At 41.3% G+C, this 24976-nt stretch overlaps 1 protein-coding gene across 1 annotated transcript in view; it reads right to left on the reverse strand.

The window, feature by feature from the left end:
- Window positions 1–663: 663 nt before the first annotated feature.
- Window positions 664–24976, reverse strand: part of slc12a2 (solute carrier family 12 member 2) — a 253622-nt gene continuing 229309 nt past the window's right edge. The window contains exons 27-28 of the mRNA XM_078569009.1: window positions 23590–23657; window positions 664–3321 (exon numbers count right to left, since the gene is read on the reverse strand). Of these exons, the coding sequence (XP_078425135.1) occupies window positions 3186–3321; window positions 23590–23657 (204 nt within the window). The 3' untranslated portion in view covers window positions 664–3185. The remainder of the gene's footprint in view (window positions 3322–23589; window positions 23658–24976) is intronic.

The following is a 24976-nucleotide window of genomic DNA, read 5'->3' on the forward strand; positions in this document are numbered from 1 at the left end:
TTTCAATGAGTGTGACAAATTCTGCTGCAGACAGTGTAAATAGACAAGCTCCATTCCACATGCTCTAAAACTGGTGTTTGGCTTAAGACATTTTTGAAAAAAACACTATGCAGCAGGGTGACTCTGCTGTTGTGACTGCCGTGCAACTCATCTTAAGGTTCACAGATGTGAAAGTCACAGGGCATTTTTGAAACATTCACATGGAATTATATGGCTGACCTCAGGGACACCATTTTCCATTTAAACAGACGCTGTTTATGCATACCAAAGAGGGAGAGGATGTGCGTGACAGACAAAATCATGCAAGCTTACATGTGATAACAACTATGTTGTGATTATTTCACCCTCCTCCAACCTCTAAATATGTTACCAAGGCTCTTCCTATGAACCATTTGTGGGATTTGAAGAGAGACAGAGAGATCAAAACAATTATGCATTTCGAAACGCCCGATTGTGGAAGATTTCATCCAATGTTGCATCAGTAAAAGGCAAAGGAATTATATGAAACAGTGCTGAAACAAACTCAAAGAACATATTTTGGCGTGTGAAATTGTTTGGATGGCCAAATATCTAGTTAAGTATTTGTATTATAACCTGATTACTACTGAGATAAACCAACCAAGACATAATATGTTGTGTTGGAGACATAATTATGCCACACACTATTGTAACTTATTCTTTATTGCAATAACGATGTACAAAGTATCATCTTTAATACTTTTAATGTTAAAATAATTAGAAAAGCATTTCAGTGAATTATAGTACAGTTTATCAAAATGTTTCATTCAGCCTCTTTGGGTAGTTTACCCTCTGGAAAAAACATGGTCATGAAATCATTTCCAAACATAGCTTTGTTAAACAATTCTGTAGACGCATTTTTTAAAAAAAGATTGAAATTTACAGAATACAGCATTGAGTTTTAAAAAGAACCCCTTAAAATAACCAAATTGAATGTAAAAAGGAAAGGAATTGTGCTGATTTACACAAAATCATTAGATGAATAAATTAACAGAAAAATAAATCAAAATCGGCCATTTCTCCTAGTCACCCTCGCAGTAATTTCCTTCACAATAAAAGGTTAAATACATAAGTATTCAGTGTACGGTGCAATTTCACATTTGTGAAGATTACTTGTGTTTTTTGTGAATTGGTTAGTTGCCAATAATGAACTACAGTAAGTTTTAGCTTTGGCTACAAAACACTTTACAAAAGCAATGAGACCATTTCTGAACATGGGTAATTGTTGCCTACAGCATGGAATGAACACAACACCAGTAACAGCTACACCGTTTGGACAGAAGTGATCTCAGTTTCCTCTTGGAGTTAGCATAAATTGTTGAACAGTGGCAGTGTAGGATACATAAGAGACCACGAGAATGCACCCTGCAATTTGTAAGCTACTCTTTCTACATTTCATCTTTTATGCATATATACACAAAGTTCATTTGGTATTCATTTAAAAAAAAATCAACATTTAGCTGGCTGAACTAAGCAGTACACTGGCTCACAAAAGATTAAATTTTTGTCCTCTAACAGAACTCTATGTACTGAGCATTATTAAATGATACTGTTCAATATCAGTCTATATAGATTTTTAAGAAATCATTCATATGAAGGAGGAAGCACAACAGCCTTTCAAGTTAGAACATTCCTAATAATTATAAAGATTTAAGAAATTGCTCTTCATTTTTATGGTCACTGTTTACAACCTTTAAGTAATTCAAATTAAGCTATATTACTTTGATAATGTTTTCAAATGTCATGCATTTAATTGCAATGGGAAAAGAACATAGCTTATTTCATACCCACTTGGTGCAAGAATATTAATGAGCAAAACTGTGATGAAGCCAAGTCTGGGTTAGTTTATACCAGTTAAAGTGACAATACCTTCATGAAAAAGCTTTTGGCAAACATTTCAAATGTTAACATTAAAAAAAGTTTGTGAATAGAAATTGGGATAGCTGTGGCTTATTTTTTTTTCCTTTAAGATATTACAAGCAAGTGATGCAACAATGCATTTCAGCACAATTCACATTATATCATGTAATTAACATTTTCATGAAGAAGTTGCCCCTTTAACTTGTGAAGCAAAAGGTGGGGATGAGAGGTGCATTTTCAAGATTTTAGCTGTTTTACATCTCCACAAGTAATAGAAAGGCCAGCTAAAACCTATAAAGCTGGTAACTTTTTTTTAATATTCCCTTTTCAAAGTATTATTCTGCAGTTAAAAACATGTGACAGCATAACTATGATCTTCCTTAAGCCTCAATGCTGTTACAACACGCAAGAAATATTTGCATACAGTGTAAGCAAGTTAAATTCCCAGATTTTCTCAAATGAGGGCTGTGGGAGGGGTGAAGTGTGCACGACAGTCCGAGAGAGATACGGTACTCTTTACAAACCTGGCTGATGCCCTTCTCTATTTCATCTTAAAACTTAAACCTCCTTTTTCTGATATACAGGCACATTAACACGTATAGCAACAATCTTCAAAAACGATTACCCCCAAAATCACTCCCACAGTGCATTTCACAGAAATGGGGGAACTAAAGGGCAACAAACAAGCATTGCTTATGAAACTGGGCTACTTAAATATCAGAGTTTTTGAGTGCTGAACTTAGAACATGTTTTCAATTAATAGCAGCCCTGTGGAAGACCAAAGTAGTGAAAGCAGCTTTTTTTTTGTGACAGAAGGTGAAAAATACACCCTCTTTGAGAATTCATGTTCCATCTAAAGCACTAACTAGATTATATTAGACCACTTCATTTAACAACAATCATTCGTTTATACATAAAATAGGGAATCAATGAAATTTGGTAAGCAATATTTTTTGGAAGGCACCTCAGTAAGGCTGTAAAGGCTTTTCATATCAATGCAATTTAATTAAGTTACTTCAAAAGAAAACTTATTATTGCTGTTGTTCCAGTAGCAGAAAGAAAACTTTCTGTGTACAGTCAGAAAAATATGCTTTCATTCAAATCAAACTCAGGCAAATTGACAGATCATCAGGGTAAAAATCAAGTAGTTCTTGGATCCTTGTAACTCAAGGATTTCTTCCTTTGTGTGCTTATTTTGTTTTTGATCAATTGGATATGTGAAACACACCAAAGCGCAGGACTCTTCATTATTTCCTACTTTCAGCCGCTGTACTGGAGTTATCAGAGCAATGCCCCGTGCTAAGCATTTAGGAGTAGAAAGTAAGAACACTCTGGTGGTTTCCTCGCACAAGTAAGATGGGTGGCAAATCCTTTGACAGAGTTTCAATCCAGGCCATATACAGTGCACTGGATACAGCGCCTTTTCGTGCCACTGGCAAACTCCTGCAAGAGAACAAAGTTAGAATTAGCATAGCTCAAATTGACTGGAAAATTACTCTGGCATGTTGGAAGCATTTGTTGATTTATGGTTAAATGCTGATTAGATGGCTATTAGACTGTAGCATGTTGTTACAATAAATGACCAGTGGATTTTATATTGAACTACTTTACCACTGTCTGGAAAGTCTTTCAGATTCACCTCAAGGCAGATGCAAGCAAGGTCTTTACAAAGACTCCGAAAGTGATAGCCTATATACTATTACTTATTTATTCACAGGTCCTTTCAGAGCATTCAGAAATGGCAGTGTCTGCATGATGGCACTCAGAAGATAACGGAAAGTGCAATTCAGCTATTCATGAAACACTATTATAAATACTAGGGGATCGGTTAACTCAGTTGGCTGGACTGCTGGTTTATGATGCAGGGCGACGCCAACAGAGCGGGTTCAATTCCCATACCGGCTGAGATAGTCCATGGTCTTCTCAACCTCGCCCCTTGTCTGAGGTATGATGGCCATCAGGTTAAACTCATCTCTCTCTCAGAGAGCAGCCTATGGTCCTCTGGGACTACGGAGACTTTCATTATAAATACCACAGGACCAGAATTCCAACTGGTCAACTAGTTGAGAGCCCAACATAATGGCCATCAGGGAAAACCCGAAGGAATAACCACAATCAACAGACAGATCGGCTCCCTCTTCACTACAATGCAATGAATGAGCAGGCCCGGATCAGACTCTACAGCCCAGAGCTGAGACACACTTTCTGGGAGGCACTCTATGTTGCTTAGAATTGGTATGGAATGTAGTATCTTCACTGTGGTGAAAATGGGCTTAAAATGCACCGAGGATCTTTTGATTCATGGGTATCATGCAAATTTAAGCAGAGTTAATTTTTGATGTTTTCAGAGTGTGCATGTTCTTACCTATACCTACTGCTGGGGATGGAGCTCTGTGCATGTGTATAACTGAAGCTTTCTGTGATGATAGGAAAGCAGTCTGCAGCTTAACAAGTTCACATTATTGTTCCCAGCCATTCACTACAATTATCAGCCTCTGATCTACAGCATAGTATAACTTCAGACTAAATATTTATCACAAGTTTTGTAAGGAAGCATAACTATCTACATTTATAGAAGAACTTCAACCTGCACACTACACTCTGAAAGCTACTTTAAAAATGACAAAAACATAAAAGTACAATCATTTCATACTGGCGTCTGCTCAGTCTAAATGTAAATCGCTTTCTTGAGAGTATCCTGCTCTAGAAATTTAAAAGTTTAGTTAGTAGCCCAATAAATAGAAGCATGACAGGGCACCTCAGTCCCGTTCGATGCACACCCTGTTCCATGTGGGAACTCTAGGGCCAGGACGGGAGCGGGATAATGGCATCTTCTGCGGCCCTTTCTGCCTTGGGCTCCCTTTTCTGGCCCTCCCTTCCTCCTCAGAGGAGGTGCCTCCAGTGGAGAGCACAACTCCCATTCCCAGGCTAAGGGAACGCTTCCTGAAAGCTGCAGGCCCCAAAAATGATCTTTACTGTAGAGTCTTGACCAAGGCTTTTACTCCTGTCCAAGCAGCTGGTATGAGTTTTGAAGTATTCCAGCTCACACAGGCAAGTATCAGTAACTTTCACACTTAAATATCTGCAAGATCACACTCGCGACCCCACTCACCCCTCTTATCCCTCCGGTGGATGAGGTTTATACAAATGTCTCCTACCCGCCTGCCCGTTGCACCCGTGCGACGACCTGAAGATCGCATGGGCTGCGAAAAATCATATTCAATTGCTGCCTCAGGAGCCTTAACTGGCACGTTAGTAGATGGAGGGCGCGCATTCGAACTCAAAGCGTGTCCGCCTTCCGAAATATCGCGACGGCGCGCGGTGATGTCGGGACGCATGCCCAATGTTACCGGACATCATTTTACACGTTGGCGAGTGGGGCCTGCCCCCGCACGCCAATGGGAAAATTCTGCCCTATGTATTAATTGAATGTAAAAGGAGATTTTACAATCGTACATTTTAAACACCGATTACTGCTATGCACTTAAAAGTTGTACAGAGTGTGTAAAAAATATAAGTGTTACCTATTTCCTAATTGTTTGTATTAGTACTTTTCAATCTTTTGTATTAGGCCTACATAGTTTTAAGGTTATAAGCAACTTTTCCAAATCATTCTTTTGTTTTAAAAGTAAAGTAACACATTCCAATTACCAACAACCACAGAGAGAAAAACATCACCTAGCAGATGGCCTGTAAAGACAGTCACTGACAAATGTTCTGATTTAATGAGGAACCTGTACCAATTAAGCAGAGTCTGAGACAATGAGCTCAAGGTATCATTCATGAGGACATGACAGTATGCCTCCCCTATCCTAAAGAAATGGTCAAAGGAAGATACCATAAAGCATCCTTTTATTTTAAAAATAAGTTATTAAAATAACAGAAATAGACTTTAATGAGGAGGATAGTCCTACAGATAATTGGCATTTTAAGAAACCAGTCAGAATAGCGAGAAGTGATATCAATTGATGACCATCACCCTTGGGGCCAATCACAGACTGATCACGCACCCCTCAAGCCAATTAGAAAATAGCCTCGCCTTGTTTAGGCCAATCAGAATACAATAATGTTGTACACCCAGATCTACTTTCACTCCCCGCCACCCTGCCCCCCACCTCTACTAAAGGAACCCCGCTCACTCCTGAATCCTACCAATATGGGAGAAGAGCTCAAAGCCGGAGGGGGCAGTCGAGACGGGGAGCGGAAGGAAGGAGGGACAGAGAAAGCAGGAGCGCGCGAAGCAGAGGGGACGAGAGACAGAGAAGGATAAGGCGAGAGAGGGAAAAGGGAAGAGAGAGACAGAGACATCATTTCTGAAGTGTGTTCAGGAGAATTTTCCCAACTGGCCCAAGGAAGAAAGCAATGCTGGATATGTTTCTGGGGAAAGAGGTGGGTCAAATGGATCAAGCTTCAATCAGAGAGTTTATAGGGAACAGTATTCATAGTATTATAGGATTTAGGATAGCCATGGAAAAGGACAAGGAGCAGGCCAATGTAAAAAGTACAAGATTGGAGAAGGGGCCAGGTCTGCCCCAGGTAAATTGAAATCTATGACCGGCAGGCAAACTATAATGGAACAATGAGCTGCCATTAAAGATGACATAATTTGGGTACAGTCAAGGTGCATTCCCAAAGGGAAAAGTGGGGCAAGCTAAGCCTTGAGCTGCCTAGATGACAAGAAGTGATAGAGGGCAGCATTTTGCCTGCAAGCTTTGGAACCGCACCATTAGGTTGAAACGCGGATTAGAAGTATGCACTGTGTGGTAAACAGTCACTTCTAGTGATTTTCCCTGGGGTTGACCAGCTACTGGTCAGAGGACAGGATCACTGTCAATTTAAAGGTGATGCTTCAGTTTTTGAGAGGCCTTCGAGCTTGGAAGGACCAGCAGCCTGCAATGGAATGTAGGCAAGAGGAGAGTTTGTTTCAAGATGGAGATACCCTCTCCCGACCTTCTTAAAATTTAAATTAAAAAATGCAGGCAGGCCACAACTGTGGGAGAGGGGGGGAGTTTAGGAGTAACTGGGAAAGAGCCCAACTACAGGGCTGTCCGTGGCTGCTGCACCATCCAGGCAGGGAGGATGGGCCTCCATGCTTGCCCTGAGTGTTGGATCCTCAGGTCTGCCACCAGGAGGCCACCTCCATGCACCAAATTTGGCCCCCACAGTGTGTGACAACCTGAGGATCGACTGGAAAATCCCAGTTGGCCTCCTTTTATTGCCCTTCAAAGTGATCCTTGATGACCTGTGTTGACCGTCTGCTGTGGAAATGGCCCAGAGACAAGATGGAGCTGGGGAAATTGGGTCATTGGCCAGCCAGGCTATCTTGAACTCCTGTCAATTGCCATTCCAAGCCCGGGCTGAACATCCTGCCCAGAGCATAAGACAAGGCAGAAAAAAGATGCGTATGGCAGATGTCAGATTGATAATCCAAGCAAGAACCAGGCTGAATTTTTTTCATTTGCTCATGGAATGTGAAAGTCACTGGCTAGGCCAGTATTTATTACCCATCCCTAATTGCCCTCAAGGAGGTGGGGGTGAGCCGTCTTCTTGAATCACTGCAGTACATCTGTAGTAACTACACCCACAGTGCTGATAGGGATTTCGACCCAGCAACAGTGAAGAAACGGCAACATAGTCACAAGTCAGGATGGTGTGCAACTTGGAAGGAACTTGCATCTGCTGTCCTTGCCCTTCCAGGTGATATAGAGGTTGTGGGTTTGGAAGATGCAATAGGATCCTTGGTGAATTGCTGCAGTGTATTTTGTGTACAGTATGCACCGGTACCACTGTGTGTTGGAAGGAGTGAATGTTTAAAGTGGTGGGGTACTGATCAAGTGGGCTTCTTTGTCCTGGAGAGTGTCAAGCCTCTTGAGCGTTGTTGGAACTGCACTCATCTAGGTAGGTACAGACTATTCCATCACACTCTGGATTGCTTCTTTGCAGCTGGTGCACAGAATTTGGGGAGTCAGGAGGTGAGTTACTCTGAAGTATTCTCAGCCTCTGACCTACTTCTGTAGTTACAGTTTTTATGTGGCTGGTTCAGTTAAGTTTCTGCACAATGGTAAGCCCCAAGATGATGATAGAGGGGGATTCTGTGATGGTAATGCTATTGAATGTCAAAGGGAGATGGTTAGATTCTCTCTTGTTGCAGATGGTCATTTCCTGGCACAGAGTGGCGCAAATGTTGCAAAATTTGCCCAAATCTGAATGTTGTCCGAGTCTTACTGCATGTCAGCACGGAATGTTTCAGTATCTGAGGAGCTGAAAATAGTACTGAACATTGCACAATCATCATCGAACATCCCCACTTTTGACTTTATGATGGAGAGTAGGGCATTAAAGAAGCAGCTGAAATTCATGGGGCCAGGACACCATCCTGAGAAATTCCTGCAGTGATATCCTGGGACTGAGATGATTGATCTCTAACAACCACAACCATCTTCCTTTGTGCTAGGTATGACTTCAACCTGTGCAGAGTTTTCCCCAATTCCCACCAACTTCAGGAGGCGAGTGGCCTGGGCAGAACCTAAACTGAGCATCAGTGAATAGGTCATCACTGAACAAGTGCCTCTTGATACAATGATTGATGACATCTTCCATCGCCTTGCTGATAATCAAAAGTCGACCGATGTGGTAGCAATTGGCCAGATTGGATTTGTCCAACCTTTTGTGGACAGGAAATATCTGGGTAATTTTCCACATTGTTGCTGTACTGGAGCAGCTTAACTAAGGGTGGGGGTGCTTCTGAAGCACACATCTTCACACATTAGAGGATGACCATTTCCTGATTTGCACATTCCAGGAGATGGTCACCCCACAGGTAGAGTTTGTTCAGGGTAGTAGACGGCTGGCCAGTAGAGTAAGAGGAGGCAGGAAATACAGGAGTCTTTGAGGTGTGTGCCACTCTTGAACCAGTACTCAGCTTTGGAAACTGCTGGGAGTGATGGCACCTTAAGGGACTGCAGTCCAGACCATGACACCAATGCACAAGGAAATTCATAGGAGGGAACAGCAAAGAGTAGAAATACAGCCAATAAAGGAGATTTCATAGTTAGGGAGCAGGCAGACATTTCTAACTGTTATCGAGTCCTGCATGATGTGTGGCCTCCTTAGTACCAGGGTAAAGCACATCATGGAGAGGGTGCAGAATATTCTGCAGTGGAGAGAGTGAACTAGTTGTGATACATGTTGGTACCAACGACAGAGAAGGAGCAGTTATTGAGGTCCTATGTTCAGATTTTCAGGACCAAAGAGGAAGTTTAAAAAGCAGTACAGAGTTAGTCATCTTTGGATTACTCCCAGTGCCACATGTTAGCAGGAGCAGAAATAGGAAGATGGGGAGGATCAATGCATGGCTTGAGGCATGGCACAGGAGGGAGGGCTTCAGGTTCTAGGGTGGGCTAGGGAAGATTTAAACTAAATTCACACAGGGATGGATTTCAGCATATGGTAGAAGTGGTGAAGAATAAAGTGCATAAAGAAGTGAGTGTTGGATAGTAATAGAGAAGAAAGTAGCACCATATTAGAAAGGAGCAGGCTAAGGAGAGTTACAAGGAATACAAAGACAGGTTCACAATATATGTGTGTAAATATGGTGAATAGGATTGGTGAGCTACAAGCACAAACAGCCATGTGGGAATATGATATAGTGGCAATAACAGAAAGGTGGCGTGAAAATGGCGAGGACTAGGTGCTTAATATATAAGGATACAAAAGTGTTCAGAAAAGATAAGGAAGGAAAAAATGGGAGGTGGGGAGGAAGTTTGATAAAGTACCACATAACAGACTTGTCAGCAAGTTAAAGCCTATGGAATAAAAGGGAAAATGACAACAAGAATATAAAGTTGGCTGAAAGTAGTAGTCAATGGTTGTTTTTCAGACTGAGGGAAGGTATACAGTGGGCTTCCCCAGGGGTTGATATTACGGCCACTGCATTTCTTGATATATATTAATGGCTACATTTGAGTATGCAGGGCACAATTTCAAAATTTGCAGGTGACATAAAACTGAAGTACTATGAACTGTGAGGAGAATACTGATTTAGACGTCAAGACAGGCAGGCAAGCTGGGAGAATGAGGTGACCTGTGGTCGATGAAATTTAATGCATAGACGTATGAAGTGATGCACGTCGATAGGATAGAAAGGGCACAATTCTAAAGTGGATTCAGGGACAGAATATACCAAAGGGTATATATGCACAAAACATTGAAGGTGGCAGGGCAGGTTGAGAAAGTGGTTAAAAAGTCATATGGGATTCTGGGCTTTTAGATAGGGGTTTAAAATACATAAACAAGGATGTTCTGATGAATATTTTTTTTAAAAAAAACTCTGGTTCAGCCTCAATTGGAGTATTGTATCCAAATTTGGGCACCACACTTTAGGAAGGAAATGTACAGAAAAGATACGGTTCCAGGAATGAGGGGCTTCAGTTATGTTATAGGTTAGAGAAGCTGGAGTTACTCCCCTTAGAGAAGGTTGAGAGAGTTGTTCAAAATCATCAAGGGTCTAGGTAGAGTAGTGTGTGTGAAATTGTTCCATTCGGCGTATGGATTGTGAAACGGAGGACACCGATTTAAGGTGAATGTGTTGACATGAGGAAAAACTATTTTTACACAGTGAGTGATTAGGATCTGGAATGCAGTACATAGGAGTGTGGTAGAGGTGGATTGAATTGTGGATTTGAAAGGGGATTGCAAAAATGCCCGAAGAGAAAAAGTTTGCAGGACTACGGGAAAAGGTGAAGGAATGGGACCAACACTTGCAAGCAGCCGGCACAGACTACGACTGGCCCAATTGCCATCTTTGGTGCCATAAGCATTCTATGATTCCATGATTTCACTCAGGATCCGAAGAGTGATTTTTTAAAAGTCCTGACAAAAACAGCTGAACAGTTTTCAAAAGTACAGTTGGCATACAATTTTCTCTACCTTTGACTCTTTTGTTCTGTGCTTAAAAACTTTGATCCAATTTAAATTGTTGTATTTATATGTACGAGTTATTTTAGAATTTTTAAAAAAAAATTCCTCAAAAGCAAAAACATTCCTTTAAGTGATGAACCTTGAAATATAGGCAAGGATTTTCTGGCCCCGTTGCGGGTGGGGCCTGACGTGGGCGAGGGGTGCCCCAGCCAGAAGTCCACTGACTTGTGGCGGCACCGGAAGAACGCGGCGGTGGGCGGGTGCAGAAAATCCCGCCAATAATGCAGATATTTGCCACTTTTCAGATTATACAAAATTAATTTGCGAGTAAAGCCCAATATCTCAAACATGTCTAATTTTGACTATCTTTATTTCATCCGTATCTATCTTAATTCAGTTTTGTTTCCTGTGGCAAATGTGACAAGCCACTTCATTTCTCAAATCACAACTTCCTACAATCATGGACTGCAGGCAATTGTAGCACATATAGTGCTATCAGAAATTGTTAATTACTCACTGATAGTCATACATCTAAACAAACATTTGTTTTGTCACTGGAGACCAAGGGGTAATGAGCGCAACAGTAAATCCAAACACTGGTAACTGGATAGATCAATGATAGAGAAACAGAGGGCAAGTGATGACCTTGGGCATGACTTAGAAGGGAATGGAGAAATATAAATAATATATCCCCATATGCTTGGCTGCCTTTTAGTTATACAGCCTATAACTGGACACATTCTGATGGTACAGATTTTCCTCAACATGTGAAGTTTGAAAAGTCCATCTCCAGCTGATTCTATGGCTAGAGAATTTGGTACATCATCATCAAGTAGGAAGACAGTCAAGGAGATTATGGAGGAATTTTCCCCACCAGACGAATTGGCAATGGAAACAATTTGAACCAAACAAGGGGCTTAACACAGGGAGCCAAAATGGAGAGGAGAACGCACAATGTCTGACCAGTAACAGATCAAAAGCAAGCATACTTTTTTAAGTGCTTGGTGCTTGTATGACAAAAATATTAACTTTAAACAATGTCAATGACAGCAATCAATTGCTTGACCTAACCATTTAAACTACATTTTCTAAAAGGATGTTTGTTTTAGGTGTGTTTAGGAGGGTAAGAGTTTCCGTGAGTTCTATCAGTGCATCTGGGCAGAGCCAATCAAAGCACTGCAAAAGAACAGTAAAATTTAAACTGAAGTGAGTTATATCCAGTGCCACTTACATTTGTGTTTACCACAGGTTTAACATGCAATTTACCTACGAAAGAGCGGGAGTCCAGGAACCGGGCAGGGATCGTGGGCCGAATGGTGGCTGAAGGTCTGAGCAGGGTTCCGAAGCAGAGTCATATTCGACTTAAAACATTAACCCTCTCCACAGATGATACCAGACCTGCTGAGTTTTTCCGGCATTTTCTGTTTTTATTTTGTTCCAAAGGTTATTTTTCCTGCCTGGTGTCAGGGATAAAGACATCTTCTGGACACAGAAGAACTTGGGTGTGGGAAGGGGAGGATCCGGTTGTCATGGTCCACGTAGGAACCAACAATATAGCAGAACACCATTCCTCGTTTTACCCAAGAGATTTTGAGGATTAAGGTCCAAATGAGAAAAGGGAACCACAAAAGTTATAATCTCTGGATTCTTACCCGAATCATGTGCCAATTGGCAGATGAATGAACAGATTAGAAGGTTAAATGTGTGTCTGAAAAAGCGGTGTGGGGGGCAGGGATTTCACTTCATGGGTGATTGGCAGCAGTACTCAGGATAGAGGAAGTGTTCCATTGGGAGGGACTCCACTTAAAACAGGCTGGGATGAGTGTTCTGGTGAATCAAATTACATAGACAGTAGACAGGGCTTCAAACTAATTAAGGGAGGATTCAGGAAAGGGCAAATACAAAAGTAGCAAGGGAAATGTCAAGGCTCTGGGGCAGAGCAATGATTTGGGTAAAAATAAGCAGAGTGGATCAGGAAGGAACAGAAAAAGTAACAAAGAATGGAGAACTAGTGACTAAAGTGATCAGGGAAAATTCAAAAACATTCAAAGTCAAAAGTCACTGTATATGAATTTCTGAAGTATTCACAACTCATTAGATGAATAAATAGCAACAGGCAGAAATGAATAAGTTTGATCTAATAGCCATTATGGAGATGTAGTTGCAAAGTGACCAAGATTGGGAAGTAAATATTCCAGAATACTTGACTTTTAGATGAAATAGGCTGCCATGAAAATATAATACTTTGCATGATGGTATTTGGATTTATTGTAAAGTAGGAATAGTGGGGTCCGGAACGGAGAGAGAGCAAGAGCGAGAGAGAAAGAGACTTAATTGAATTAAAGACAGCTGGTCTGAAGGTTTTGACGTATCAGAAGAGAAGCTAGGTTTGAAATGCTAAGTAAACATGGCTGAAGTTTTAGAATGTGAGGTGTAAAGGAAAATTTGCATGTTAGATAAATCAGAGTAGTTTGAAATTTCAAAGAGAGGGTGAAACGTTACATTTAACCAGAAGAAGCCAAACTGTGTTAGTTTTTCCCAAAACTTACTGATAAAATCGGTATTAGGGAAGATTTATTATTAGAAAGGTAAAGTTGCAAAGACATATTAGGACAATAGGATTTACATTAAAAAGGGACAAACATGTATAAAGGAGATGAGGTTATGTGTAAGGTGGCACTCTAAGATCTAAGAGAAGCTAAGAGAATTTACTGTGAATATTCCTGTCCAAGGTATCATGTGCTTTGCCTAGGTCTGTTAAAATCAATTATGTTTTTACTGTTGCCTTAACGGGGGTGTAACTGGGAGTCAGATTAATTAGGGGAGCCAAAAGTAATTTGCAGATCTATGTATGTGCTTAAAATTATTTCTTTTATTAATAAATGTTTAATTTAGTTTTGTAAAAAAGCTTCAAGACTTGGACCTATTACTACTGAATTCAAGGCAAACATCTAGAAATAAAAATACAAATTGCAAAACAGTTGTGGCAGTTGTTTCAAGTTTCCCCCTGGGATTTGAGCATTTACCATCCACTGTGCCATAACATAGGCAAAAGGGAGCAGCCCTAATAGTAAAGGGTAGGATAGATAGTTGGGAGAAATAATCTTAGTGCAGAAAATTACAAAAAATCAGTTTGGATGGAGCTACGAAACAGCCTAGGTCAAGTGGGAGTAGCTCATAGGCCCCCTAATGATCGTGTAGGGGAGAGCATAAATTAGGAAATTAGAGGTGGATGTAGCAAGGGCAACACAGTAATCATGGGGGACTTTAATCTTCACATAGACTAAGCAAAAAAAATGTAAAAGGCGTAGCCGCAGAGATGGCGAATGCATTGGATTCCAGAGTAGTGATAAGGGAGAGGTAAAACCAGGACCGAGGCACCAGTTAGTCTAATATCAATAGTAGGCAAAATGCTAAAATCTATTAGGGATATGGTAATAGGGCATTTAGAAAATCATAAGAAGATTAAGCAGAGTCGACACAAATTTATGGAAGGGAAATGGAAACAAATTTGTTTGAGATTTTCTGATGATGTAGCTAGTAGCATGGATAAGGACCAACTATTGGATGTAGCGTATTTGGATTTGCAAAGGCATCCCATAAAGTGTCATGCAATTACATATGGGATGAACAATATATGAACAGGTTGGGAGAGTGGACAAGGACAAGGTAGAATACAATGCAGTGAAGTGTGAAGATATCCACTTTGGTAATAAAAATAAAAACAACAATATTTTTGCACTAATCACCAGATTACAACTTGGCTTGACCCCCTACTCCTCTGGCATCCTTTCCTCCTTTCAGCATCTCACTTTGTTCCACCCATCTCACCTTTCATTCAAAGTCATTCTCTACTGCTCTCTCAAATACAATAATTTTTTTTATCAAGATATCTTGACTGCTTTCTCCCTTTAGCCTCTGCACGGATAGACTTCTCATCCTCATGGGTTTCAACCTCAACTCATGTTCCCTCTCCAAGTTTACTGCCCTCTTATCTTAAATCTCTCCTTCCATGTAAACTCCTCAATCCATATCCGCACCTCCCCTTGGCCTTATCATTTCTTGTGGTCCCATCATATCAATCACAGATAAAGCCATTTCTAATCACTGCCTTACATCACTCTACATTCACATCCTTCCTTCACTCACCAACCCTACCTCCTTCTGCAGCTGTCCCTAAAAAAAATTATCCCTAATACACATACACCTGCACTTTCAAATTCCTGTCTGTCTAGCCTTTGATCCTGTACATTTCTGTGGCTATTAATTTGCTTAACCATACCCTCACCTCCACCTTTGATACACCAGTTCCAATAAAACCATTACACCCTCTCACCCTGGCCATTCCCCCTGGTGCGACCCACATCTCTGCTCCAAGTCCAAGGGACACCAAAGGATACAGGTTTAGACATCCACCACCAGATCTGGCTGGACCATGTAAAACACTATTAGATCCTGCTCTCGTCTGTTAAAATTGCTTACTATTCCTGGATCACCCTGGAAATGCAAAGATAAGCCCTAGATTCTTTTCTTTGCTGCAAACAGTCTTTTTAAACCCGTCTCTCCTATTCCACCCACCCTACTTTCCAACAATATATACAAGGAGCTCATTGACTTCTTTGTTCCTAGGATCAAGACTGCCTGATTAGCTGCCTGTGCCACATCCCTCCCTTCCAATAGCCCACCTGGCTAAACCTCCTTGAATGCTGCCCCCGGCCCTAGTCCTGAACTCACATCTTTCTCTAGTTTCTCTCTCATCTCTCTTCATGCCCACTCTGAGTTCATCTTGTTCATAAGACCCATCTCCTGCCCCTCAATCCTATTCTCACTAAACTGTTGACCACCCAACTTCCCCTCCTGGTTCCCATATTAACCTCTCTTGTTAAAGGCCTCTTTAGATGTTGCCTTCTCTCTCCTTTAATTCTTCCATCATCATCCCTCTCTTTTAAAAAAAACTTTGACCCCCAACGTTCTTGCAAACTACCTCTACAAAGTCCTTGAATATGCTGTCACCTTCCAAATCTATTCCCATATTTCTCAGAACTCTTATGTTTGAATCCCTCCAATCAGATTTCCACCCCTGCCACAAATAACATCCTTATGTGACTATGACAAAGGTAAACTTTCCCTCCTCGAACTTTCTGCAGCTTTTGACATTGTTAACCATACAATCCTCTGCTAACATCTCTCCACTGTTGTCCTACTGGGTGGGACTACTCTTACCTGATTCCAATCTTATCTATCTCTTCGTAGCCAGAGAATCACTTCAATGGCTTCTCTTCCGGGCCCCGCACTATGACCTTTGGTGTCCCCACAATGATCGATCCTTGGCCCCCTCCTATCTCTCATCTACATATTGCCCTTTGGCGACGTCATTTGAAAGCACAGCTTTCATTTTCCACCTGTATGCTGATGACACCTAGCTCTACTGCACCACCACCTCTGTGGACTTCTCCACTGTTGTTAAATTATAAGACAGCTTATCTGACATCCAGAACTGGATGCAGAAATTTCCTCTAAGTAAATGTTGTGAAGACTCAAGCCAGTTTTTACAATCCCCACTGTAATGATCCATGTGCTTTGGAAAGCAGGTAGTTTCTTTTTGTGCAATGTCCCTTTAAGGACAAAGTGGGCTGAGGAGTATTCTAAACAAGGATTAATTGTTTCTCTGACATCATTAGGTTCCAGGAAATGCCCAGGTGACTGGAGGTTGCCATGAGGATAAATAGTTAAGAAGCAAAGGGCAAACTGAAAGTTAACTGCAGTGGAGTTGCAGTCAGCCAATGTTTTGGTTTGGTACTTCAGAACACACTGAAAATTTGTGTGAAGAGGAAATAAACAATGTTCTCTCCAAATGGAACAGTTTTCTGTTTAGCAGTCTTCAAACAGATCCTGGCATTGAAGCAAGTCTCTGAGAATACAGCAGAGATTGTGCTACTGTTTGTATTATACAGTTAAAAAGATCAGAGAGCTCTTTCAGGAAGGGCAATAGATGGTGGATTGGACAAGGTCCATTGCTGCTGTTTCAGTGTTGTCAGAGCCCAACAGGCAGTTTTGAAGGGGTTGGAATAAGGAGTCTCTTGGGATTCTGTGTCATCAGAACTGTTGTGCCCAAGTGAAAGAGGGTTTACAGACATGCATCTCGTCATTGCTAACCACATTCAGGTACCTTGGATGGAATATTTCCATTGGTGAATGCGATTCAAGGGCTGAAATGATTGAGTGGGAAGTGAGATTCTCTACGTAGCGGAGGCTGAGTTGGAAAGACTAAGATTGCATGTGGTCCTATATTTATGTAGGAAGTAAGGTGAGTGCTTGTAATATGTGAGGCATATCTTTGTTGTATTGACTATTTAAAGTGAAGTTTACCTTTTCATTGGAAATATCCTTCACTTGTTAATTAATGTTCAAATCATGTTGATTTTAGTTGGTTTGTTACAGTGAAAGTTTTAAAAAGTGAAGTTTTAAAATGTACAGATGTCTTCTTTCCATTGGCATCACGGGGATTCCTTTCTTTTAAAAATGTTATTGGTCTCGAAGGGGAACGTAACACCACTCCAAATTCCATTTCTTAGCTACTGACTCCATCCCTTTCCCTGGCAACAGTTTTGAGATTAAACTCACCTGTTCACATCCTTGGTGTCACATTTGAGCCCAAGTTGAGCTTCCAAGCTCATACTTATGTCATTAAGACTGCTCATTTCCAGCTTCATTACACCGTCAGACTTGGCCACTGTCTCAGCTCATCATCTGCTGAAACCCTCATTTATATGTTCATAACCTATAGACTTACTAATTCCACACACTCCTGGCTGGCCTCCAACATTCCACCCTTTAAACTGGAGGTCATCCAAAACTCTGCTGCCCATCTCTTAACTCACACCAAGTCCCATTCTCCTACCACTCGAGCTCACTGACCTACATTAGCTCCCAGTCAAGCAATGTCTGGGCTTAAAATCCTTGCTTTCAAATCCCTCCATGGCCTCAACCCTCCCTATCCCTGCAATCGACTCCAGTCCCACAGCCCTTCAAAACAACTGTGCTCCTCTTATTCTGGTGTCTTAAGCATCCCCAGTTTTAATCCCTCCACCATTGGTGGCCATGCCTTCAGTTGCATAAGCCCTAAGCTCTGGGATATCCTCCCTACAACTCTCCACCTCTCTAACCTTCTTTAAAGGTATTCCTGAAAATCTTCCCGGTTGACCAAGTTTTAGTCATCTTTCCCAATATCTCCTTATGCGTCATTTTATTTTATAATGCTCCTGTGAAGTGCCTTGGGATGTTTCATTATGTTAAAGGAGCTATATACATGCAAATTGTTGGTTCACATCAAAAATATGCTTCATATAGTAAAAAACTGAGCAGTGCACATCAATGAAACTATTAAATCATTCATTTTTTAAAAAATGAATTTTCAGAAGATTTTCAAATTGGGTTACTCAAATGGAGGACTAAACTTGATCAGAAAACATTTGGTAATGAACCTATTTTTAGCTGTATTAATAAAATTCACCAGGTTACCTCGCTTAAACATATCAAAGAATACTCTTTACTGGAAAAGGAAAAATAACGATTATATTCTCTTAGACCAATTATGCTGGTTTATTAAAGATTTCACTGTGCAATTTTGAAAATGAATTTTAGCGAACTGTATCCTAACTGGCACAACATGGAAGTGCATTTTGGGCCAATTTCTCAATTGCATGAAGTGGAAACTCTACCCGTAAGTAAATCGTCCGGGTTAGAAAGAGCAGTAGGAGTTTAATTCTTGAAGGCATGCTGATGCTCAACTTTCAAAACAGAATTGCATAAACAGCTGAAGAGAAAAATGGAAGGGGGATGTGGGAGAGGAGGAAGAAGTGGGACTAGCTGAATTGCTCTTGCAGAGAGCTGGAATGGACCTAATGAGCCTAAGAGTCCCTTCAGTGCTGTAACAAGTAGTAGTGGGGAACAAAGAAATGGCGGAGGAACTGAATAGGTACTTTGCGTCAGTCTTCACAGTGGAAGATACAAGTGACATCCCCAAAGTTCAAGAGAGTCGGGGGGGGCAGAGGTGAGTATGGTGGCCATTACCAAGGAGAAGGTGCTAGGAAAACTGAAAGGTCTGAAGGTGGATAAATCACCTGGACCAGATGGATTACACCCCAGAGTTCTGAAGGAGATAGCTGAAGAGATAGTGGAGGCGTTAGTGGTGATCTTTCAGGAATCACTGGAGTCAGGGAGGGTCCCAGAGGACTGAAAATCGCTAATGTAACCCCCCTGTTTAAGAAGGGAGTGAGGCAAAAGATGGGAAATTACAGGCCGATTAGCCTGACCTCGGTCGTTGGTAAGATTTGAGAGTTCATTATTAAGGATGAGATTTCAGAATACTTGGAAGTGCATGGTAAAATAGGGCAAAGTCAGCATGGTTTCATCAAGGGGAGGTCATGCCTGACAAATCTGTTAGAATTCTTTGAGGAGGTAACGAGTAGATTAGACAAAGGAGAGCCAATGGATGTTATCTACTTGGACTTCCAGAAGGCCTTTGACAAAGTGCCGCACAGGAGGCTGCTCAGTAAGATAAGAGCCCATGGTGTTAGAGGCAAGGTACCAGCATGGATAGAAGATTGGCTGTCTGGCAGGAGGCAGAGAGTGGGGATAAGGGGGTCCTTCTCAGGATGGCGGCCGGTGACTAATGGAGTTCCGCAGGGGTCAGTGTTGGGACCACAACTTTTCACTTTATACATTAATGATCTAGATGAAGGAACTGAGGGCATCCTGGCTAAGTTTGCAGATGATACAAAGATAGGTGGAGGGACAGGTAGTATTGAGGAGGCTGCAGAAGGATTTGGACAGGTTAGGAGAATGGGCAAAGAAGTGGCAGATGGAATACAACGTGGGGAAGTGTGAGGTCATGCACTTTGGTAGGAAGAATAGAGGCATAGACTATTTTCTAAATGGGGAGAGAATTCAGAAGTCTGGAGTGCAAAGGGACTTGGGAGTCCTAGTACAGGATTCTCTTAAGGTTAACTTGCAGGTTGAGTTGATAGTTAGGAAGGCAAATGCAATGTTGGCATTTATTTCGAGAGGACTAGAATATAAAAGCAGGGATGTGCTGCTGAGGCTTTACAAGGCTCTGGTCAGACCATATTTAGAATATTGTGAGCAATTTTGGGCCCCGTATCTCAGGAAAGATGTTCTGGCCCTGGAGAGGGTCCAGAGGAGGTTCACGAGAATGATCCCAGGAATGAAAGGCTTAATATATGAGGAACGTTTGAGGACTCTGGGTCTATACTCGATGGAGTTTAGAAGGATGAGGGGGGGATCGGATTGAAACTTACAGAATACTGAAAGGCCTGGATAGAGTGGACGTGGGGAAGATGTTTCCATTAGTAGGAGAGACTAGGACCCCAGGGCACAGCCTCAGAGTAAAGGGAAGACCTTTTAGAACAGAGATGAGGAGAAACTTCTTTAGCCAGAGAGTGGTGAATCTATGGAATTTATTGCCACAGAAGGCTGTGGAGGCCAGGTCATTGAGTGTATTTAAGACCGAGATAGATAGGTTCTTGATTGGTAAGGGGATCAAAGGTTACGGGGAGAAGGCAGGAGAATGGGGTTGAGAAACTTATCAGCCATGATTGAATGGCAGAGCAGACTCGATGGGCCGAATGGCCTAACTTCTGCTCCTATGTCTTATGGTCTTCTATGAAATTCTTCCAAATTCTAAAGTTGCTTATAAGCACAATGTGTTCTGCAGGAGTTGCTCATCAGGTTTTAGAATAAAGATTCCTCAGCTCTGCCAAAAGAAGAAATAATTTTACCTCCAAACTGAGGCAGTTTCCATCTGACTAACTTAAATAAGTTATTTACATCTCTTCAGGGGAATTGTTATGTTGGCAGAGAGCAAGCAATATGATGCATTGCAGAGTGCAGCTTAGTAATGTGACTAATGCTGTAGCAATTATTTATTGGACAATCTAATATCTGTTTAAAAAACAATAGCCAGTTGCCTTTACTGCATAGATGAGCACTATTGGCATCATAGTCTTGCTACTTGAAAAGCACGAATTTCTCTTCTCTCATGATGTAAATTGAGTATAGCTATTGGATAATGTTTAGCATTGAATGCTGATGTAATCCTGATGCTCTTTCCTTACTATGTTTACATTAATTAATTGTGTGTCAGGTGCTATGAAATGAAAACGCAAGCTGCGATATATAAGAATGTAAATCCCATTCTCAAATAAACCTTCCACAGCATAAATATTCTTGAGCATTTTCTTCTACCTAAATGACCCTAAATGCACTCTCAAAAGCAACCAAATCTTTATATGCTTGTGGTGTATTTTGAGTTTGTTTGCAATAATTATGACCATTCAAGACTCGGCAATTTGAATTTCTTTTGCACTTTGAAGTTTCATAGTGCAATTTGCAATGCTAACACAAATAGATTGCTTTCCTTTTTAGATAGAAATTTATATCTGCATGCTTAGCTGGAGTTCTGGTTAATGTAATCGCTCCCCTGATGGGGTAAACCCATTCTATTCAAAATCTTTATGGCAGTAATAGACAGGAAGTTTAAACGTGTTTACTTTTTTAAAAAACACATTGCATATCTGGAGTTAAGAAACTAAATACTCTTAAACTACGAGTTCATTCATGAGAATGCAAGGCTGAAACAAGTCTTTTGACAGAATTTTATGGCCCCGTTGCGGTGAGGGGTGGGGCTGTACAATCCGGCAAGCTGTTCAAAATTCCATCGACTTCGGCGGGACCAAAAGATCCCGCCAGCGGGAGGGGCTGTAAAATTCCGCCGCTGAGTTTAGTACTGCATTGCTTCTATTCCCATTTCTGCAAATAGGAAAAACAACTCATTCCTGTAATTGTTGGGTGGAGAGAGACAGATGAAAGGGAGGATGGTCAAAGTATTAAAAGGCGTCATTGGGAAAAAAAGACTTGCATAAATGTAACGCTTTTCCATGACCTCCCAAAGCGGTTTTACAGTCAATGACGTATAGGAAACCTGGAGTGATTTTAACACCCTCCCCCACAATAAACCAGAAACCCAATTTACCTATTTGTGGCTTTGATGGAGGCGGGCAGAGGGCTAAGTGACCAATTTACTCTCAGGAAACAGGGTTGGTCACAGATTTTTTGAGGGGTTGCACGCTTATATTTTTACAATGTTTCTATTTTTAAACTCACGTTGGTAGATAAAAAGAGACGAGAAGGGCCAAATCTATCACTTAAGTGCCTTTGCTGTACCTGTTGGGGGCACCAGTAGCGGGCATGTTCCCCAGATCCAAATAAATCTGTAAATAACCACATCCTCCTCACACCTGCCCACCCCCACAATCTCCCAATAATCCTCAACCTCACATCACCGACCCGAAATCTGCATCTCTCCTCTCTCCAATCACTCCCCGATCTCAGATCTCATCGGTCTCCCCCTCAAAACTTCTCTGCTCCTGGGTTGCGGCCCTTCCTGGAAAGTTGCCAGCCCAACTGGCAGCCCACGTCCGTCACAGGCTGGCTTCAGGCAGAGAACCCATTTAAAAAACAGAGCGGAATCAAAACTCCAGGATGTTTGGGGAAGCCCACTTTCCCAATTATAATCATAATTCCTCAGCCTGTTCAGAAACTCCTTCCCAGTGTATAAACACTGACAATTTTTAAAAAACCATCTTGAACAGAATTACTTCAGTACCAGTTCAAGTTGATGGAACAAAAGCTGCCTCTGTGTATTAACTAAACTAGTTTATGCAAAATGGATTTAATAACTATGGATCAGTTTATTCTATGGGTGGAATGAATACACTCTTTCACAACTTACTTCATTCAGAAGATACGGGTGATTTTTCCTCTTCAACACCAAGTTCAAAAACTGGGAGGATCATGGGATTTATCGCGCAAGCTCATTTTTTTGCCCATTAATTAATGGGCAAGAAGTTGTGGGTAGCTTTTGCCCAAATGTGTGAAAAGCAGTTCTGCCTGCCCAAGCTCTTCTGTTCAGGTGATGGATAGTGAAGATATTACTTGAATATGTCTTTTTGAGTCGATTACAACAGACACCATGCTGTTTCCTCATTCCCAGGGATAGATCAGTTCTACAAAAGCAAGATTCTGCAGATGCTGGAAATCTGAAATAACAGAAAATGCTGGCATCGACATAAAATGTTAACTCTCTACAGATGCTGTTTGATCTGCTGAGTATTTCCAGCATTTTCTGTTTTTCATAATAGATTTAATCTCTTCACTAGCGTCAAAGAGAATAGTAGAGTTGAAACTCTTTCATTTCCTTTATATAATTGAATGTAGAGTTGTTAATATTGGTAAACTATCAGCAATAAAAAGCAGTGCAGCCCACGATTGCCAGGAGTGATACCAATTTAAATCTCGAGTATGATACCCGTAACTGGGTACAAAATCAGTTACCAAAGTTGTCTTTCATATGGAGGTCGGCATTCAGTCTGATGGAATGAAAGTCTCCTCTATGGCATCTGTAAGGCCCCTGTGTGAAATGGATTTGGGCTGCTTCCAACCATTTCCTAATGCAAAACTTGCACTAAAACGCAATCTCAGTTTCATAGGATCTCTTAGGTGGGAATAGCAAAGTTTTACAGTAGGCTCTGTTAAAGTTGGGTCTGTAACAGGGAATCTTCAGGTGTTCATAACATAAGATTTATAGTCATTTAGGAGTCAAATATACCAAACATAGATCAGAGTCTTGCACATTCAATATCTTACAATTTTTTGGACTTGCAAGCACTGACTAACTATTCGCCAGTAGCATATTTTTGTGAAATTACTTACATGACGATGAGGTTAGCAGTGCCTGAATTCTCCCGCAGCAATTCATTCAGTCTGATCTGTCGGTATGTCTAAAGTGAAATAATAAATAGTTGGAAATATGCACTATTTTACCACATTGTAAAGTACAATTATTTGAATGGATATCTTCTCCACTGAGCCTGGACCACCGGGAGATTCATCAGAAACTATTCAGAATATCAACCCTTAAAAGAAAAGGCAGAACCTCATGTTATTTATATATATATACTGACGCAGAATGTCTGCATCATGAAGGACTTGGGAAGCCCTCGTTGCATGTTGACTTTATTACAAATCATCTTTCGTGGATGATTTGTTTTCCCTAATATAAAGGAGACCATAGCTTAAGCAGCAAGCATAGCATTTTGATTTGGAGGAAATACATGCAAGTTGCTGTTTGACCCGGAAGGGGTGTTTGGGACTTTAGCTGGTAGGAAGGAGAAGGTAAAAGGCCAAGTGTTGCATCTCCTGCATTTGCATGGGAAGGTGCTGTTGGGAAAAAAAAAGGGATGCTCGAGGAGTGGAACAAGATGTCAAAGAGGGAATTTTCTTTTGAAATGCTGAAGAGGGAGGGGAAGGTATATTTAATTGTGGCACCATGCTTGAGATGGTGGAAATGGGAGGATGATTCATTGAATGTGGAGGTTTAAGATCATGACAAAAGGGCATCTTATCATTGTTCTGGGAAGGAGGGGAAAGGTTTGGGGAGATGAAACAGTCGAGGGCTCAGACAAACATGGTGGAGGGGGAACTCTGCTGAAGAAAAAGGAAAACATATCAAGTGTATGGAGGTGACATTGTCAGAACAGATAGTTTCAACAACTCTTGCATAGTCACACTGCTCTGGATCTTTCTCACCTTCACTTCCCTCTGATCTCATCCCTTCTTCCAATCTGAGCTCTTTCTATGTTTTCACCATCCCTCTGACCTCAAACATGCAATCCTCAGCAAAGGCCTCAGTTTCTTGCCTCATATGCCTCTGCCTAAATTAACTCAGCTTGAGATAACATATGTCAAGTTATTCTTCTGTTGTCTTTTATCACTGCTCCCACCTGTTTGGCCAGGAATCTTCCCCCGACAGACTGGGTCATTTCTTCTGTCTGCAGAATTCTCATTAAACCAGGTCCCCTCCCCTCAAGTCACCACTCCCGCTGGTCATTTATCCACTTTAGATATTTTCATTGGAAATTGTCAGCATGACATCATGCAATTTCTCTGCTCCCCTCATTAATCGTCCTCCGAATGTGCAACATTCCATTCTGACCTGACCCACTGTTGGTTGCTAACCAACTCCTACACAGCAAAGGCTTAACGTCACCTCTGATGACTACTCCTACCTCCCCTGGACCATGATCCCACCACTGAAATT

This window comes from Cetorhinus maximus, chromosome 2 (assembly GCF_964194155.1).
Source record: "Cetorhinus maximus chromosome 2, sCetMax3.hap1.1, whole genome shotgun sequence".
Classification (NCBI taxonomy): Eukaryota; Metazoa; Chordata; class Chondrichthyes; order Lamniformes; family Cetorhinidae; genus Cetorhinus; species Cetorhinus maximus.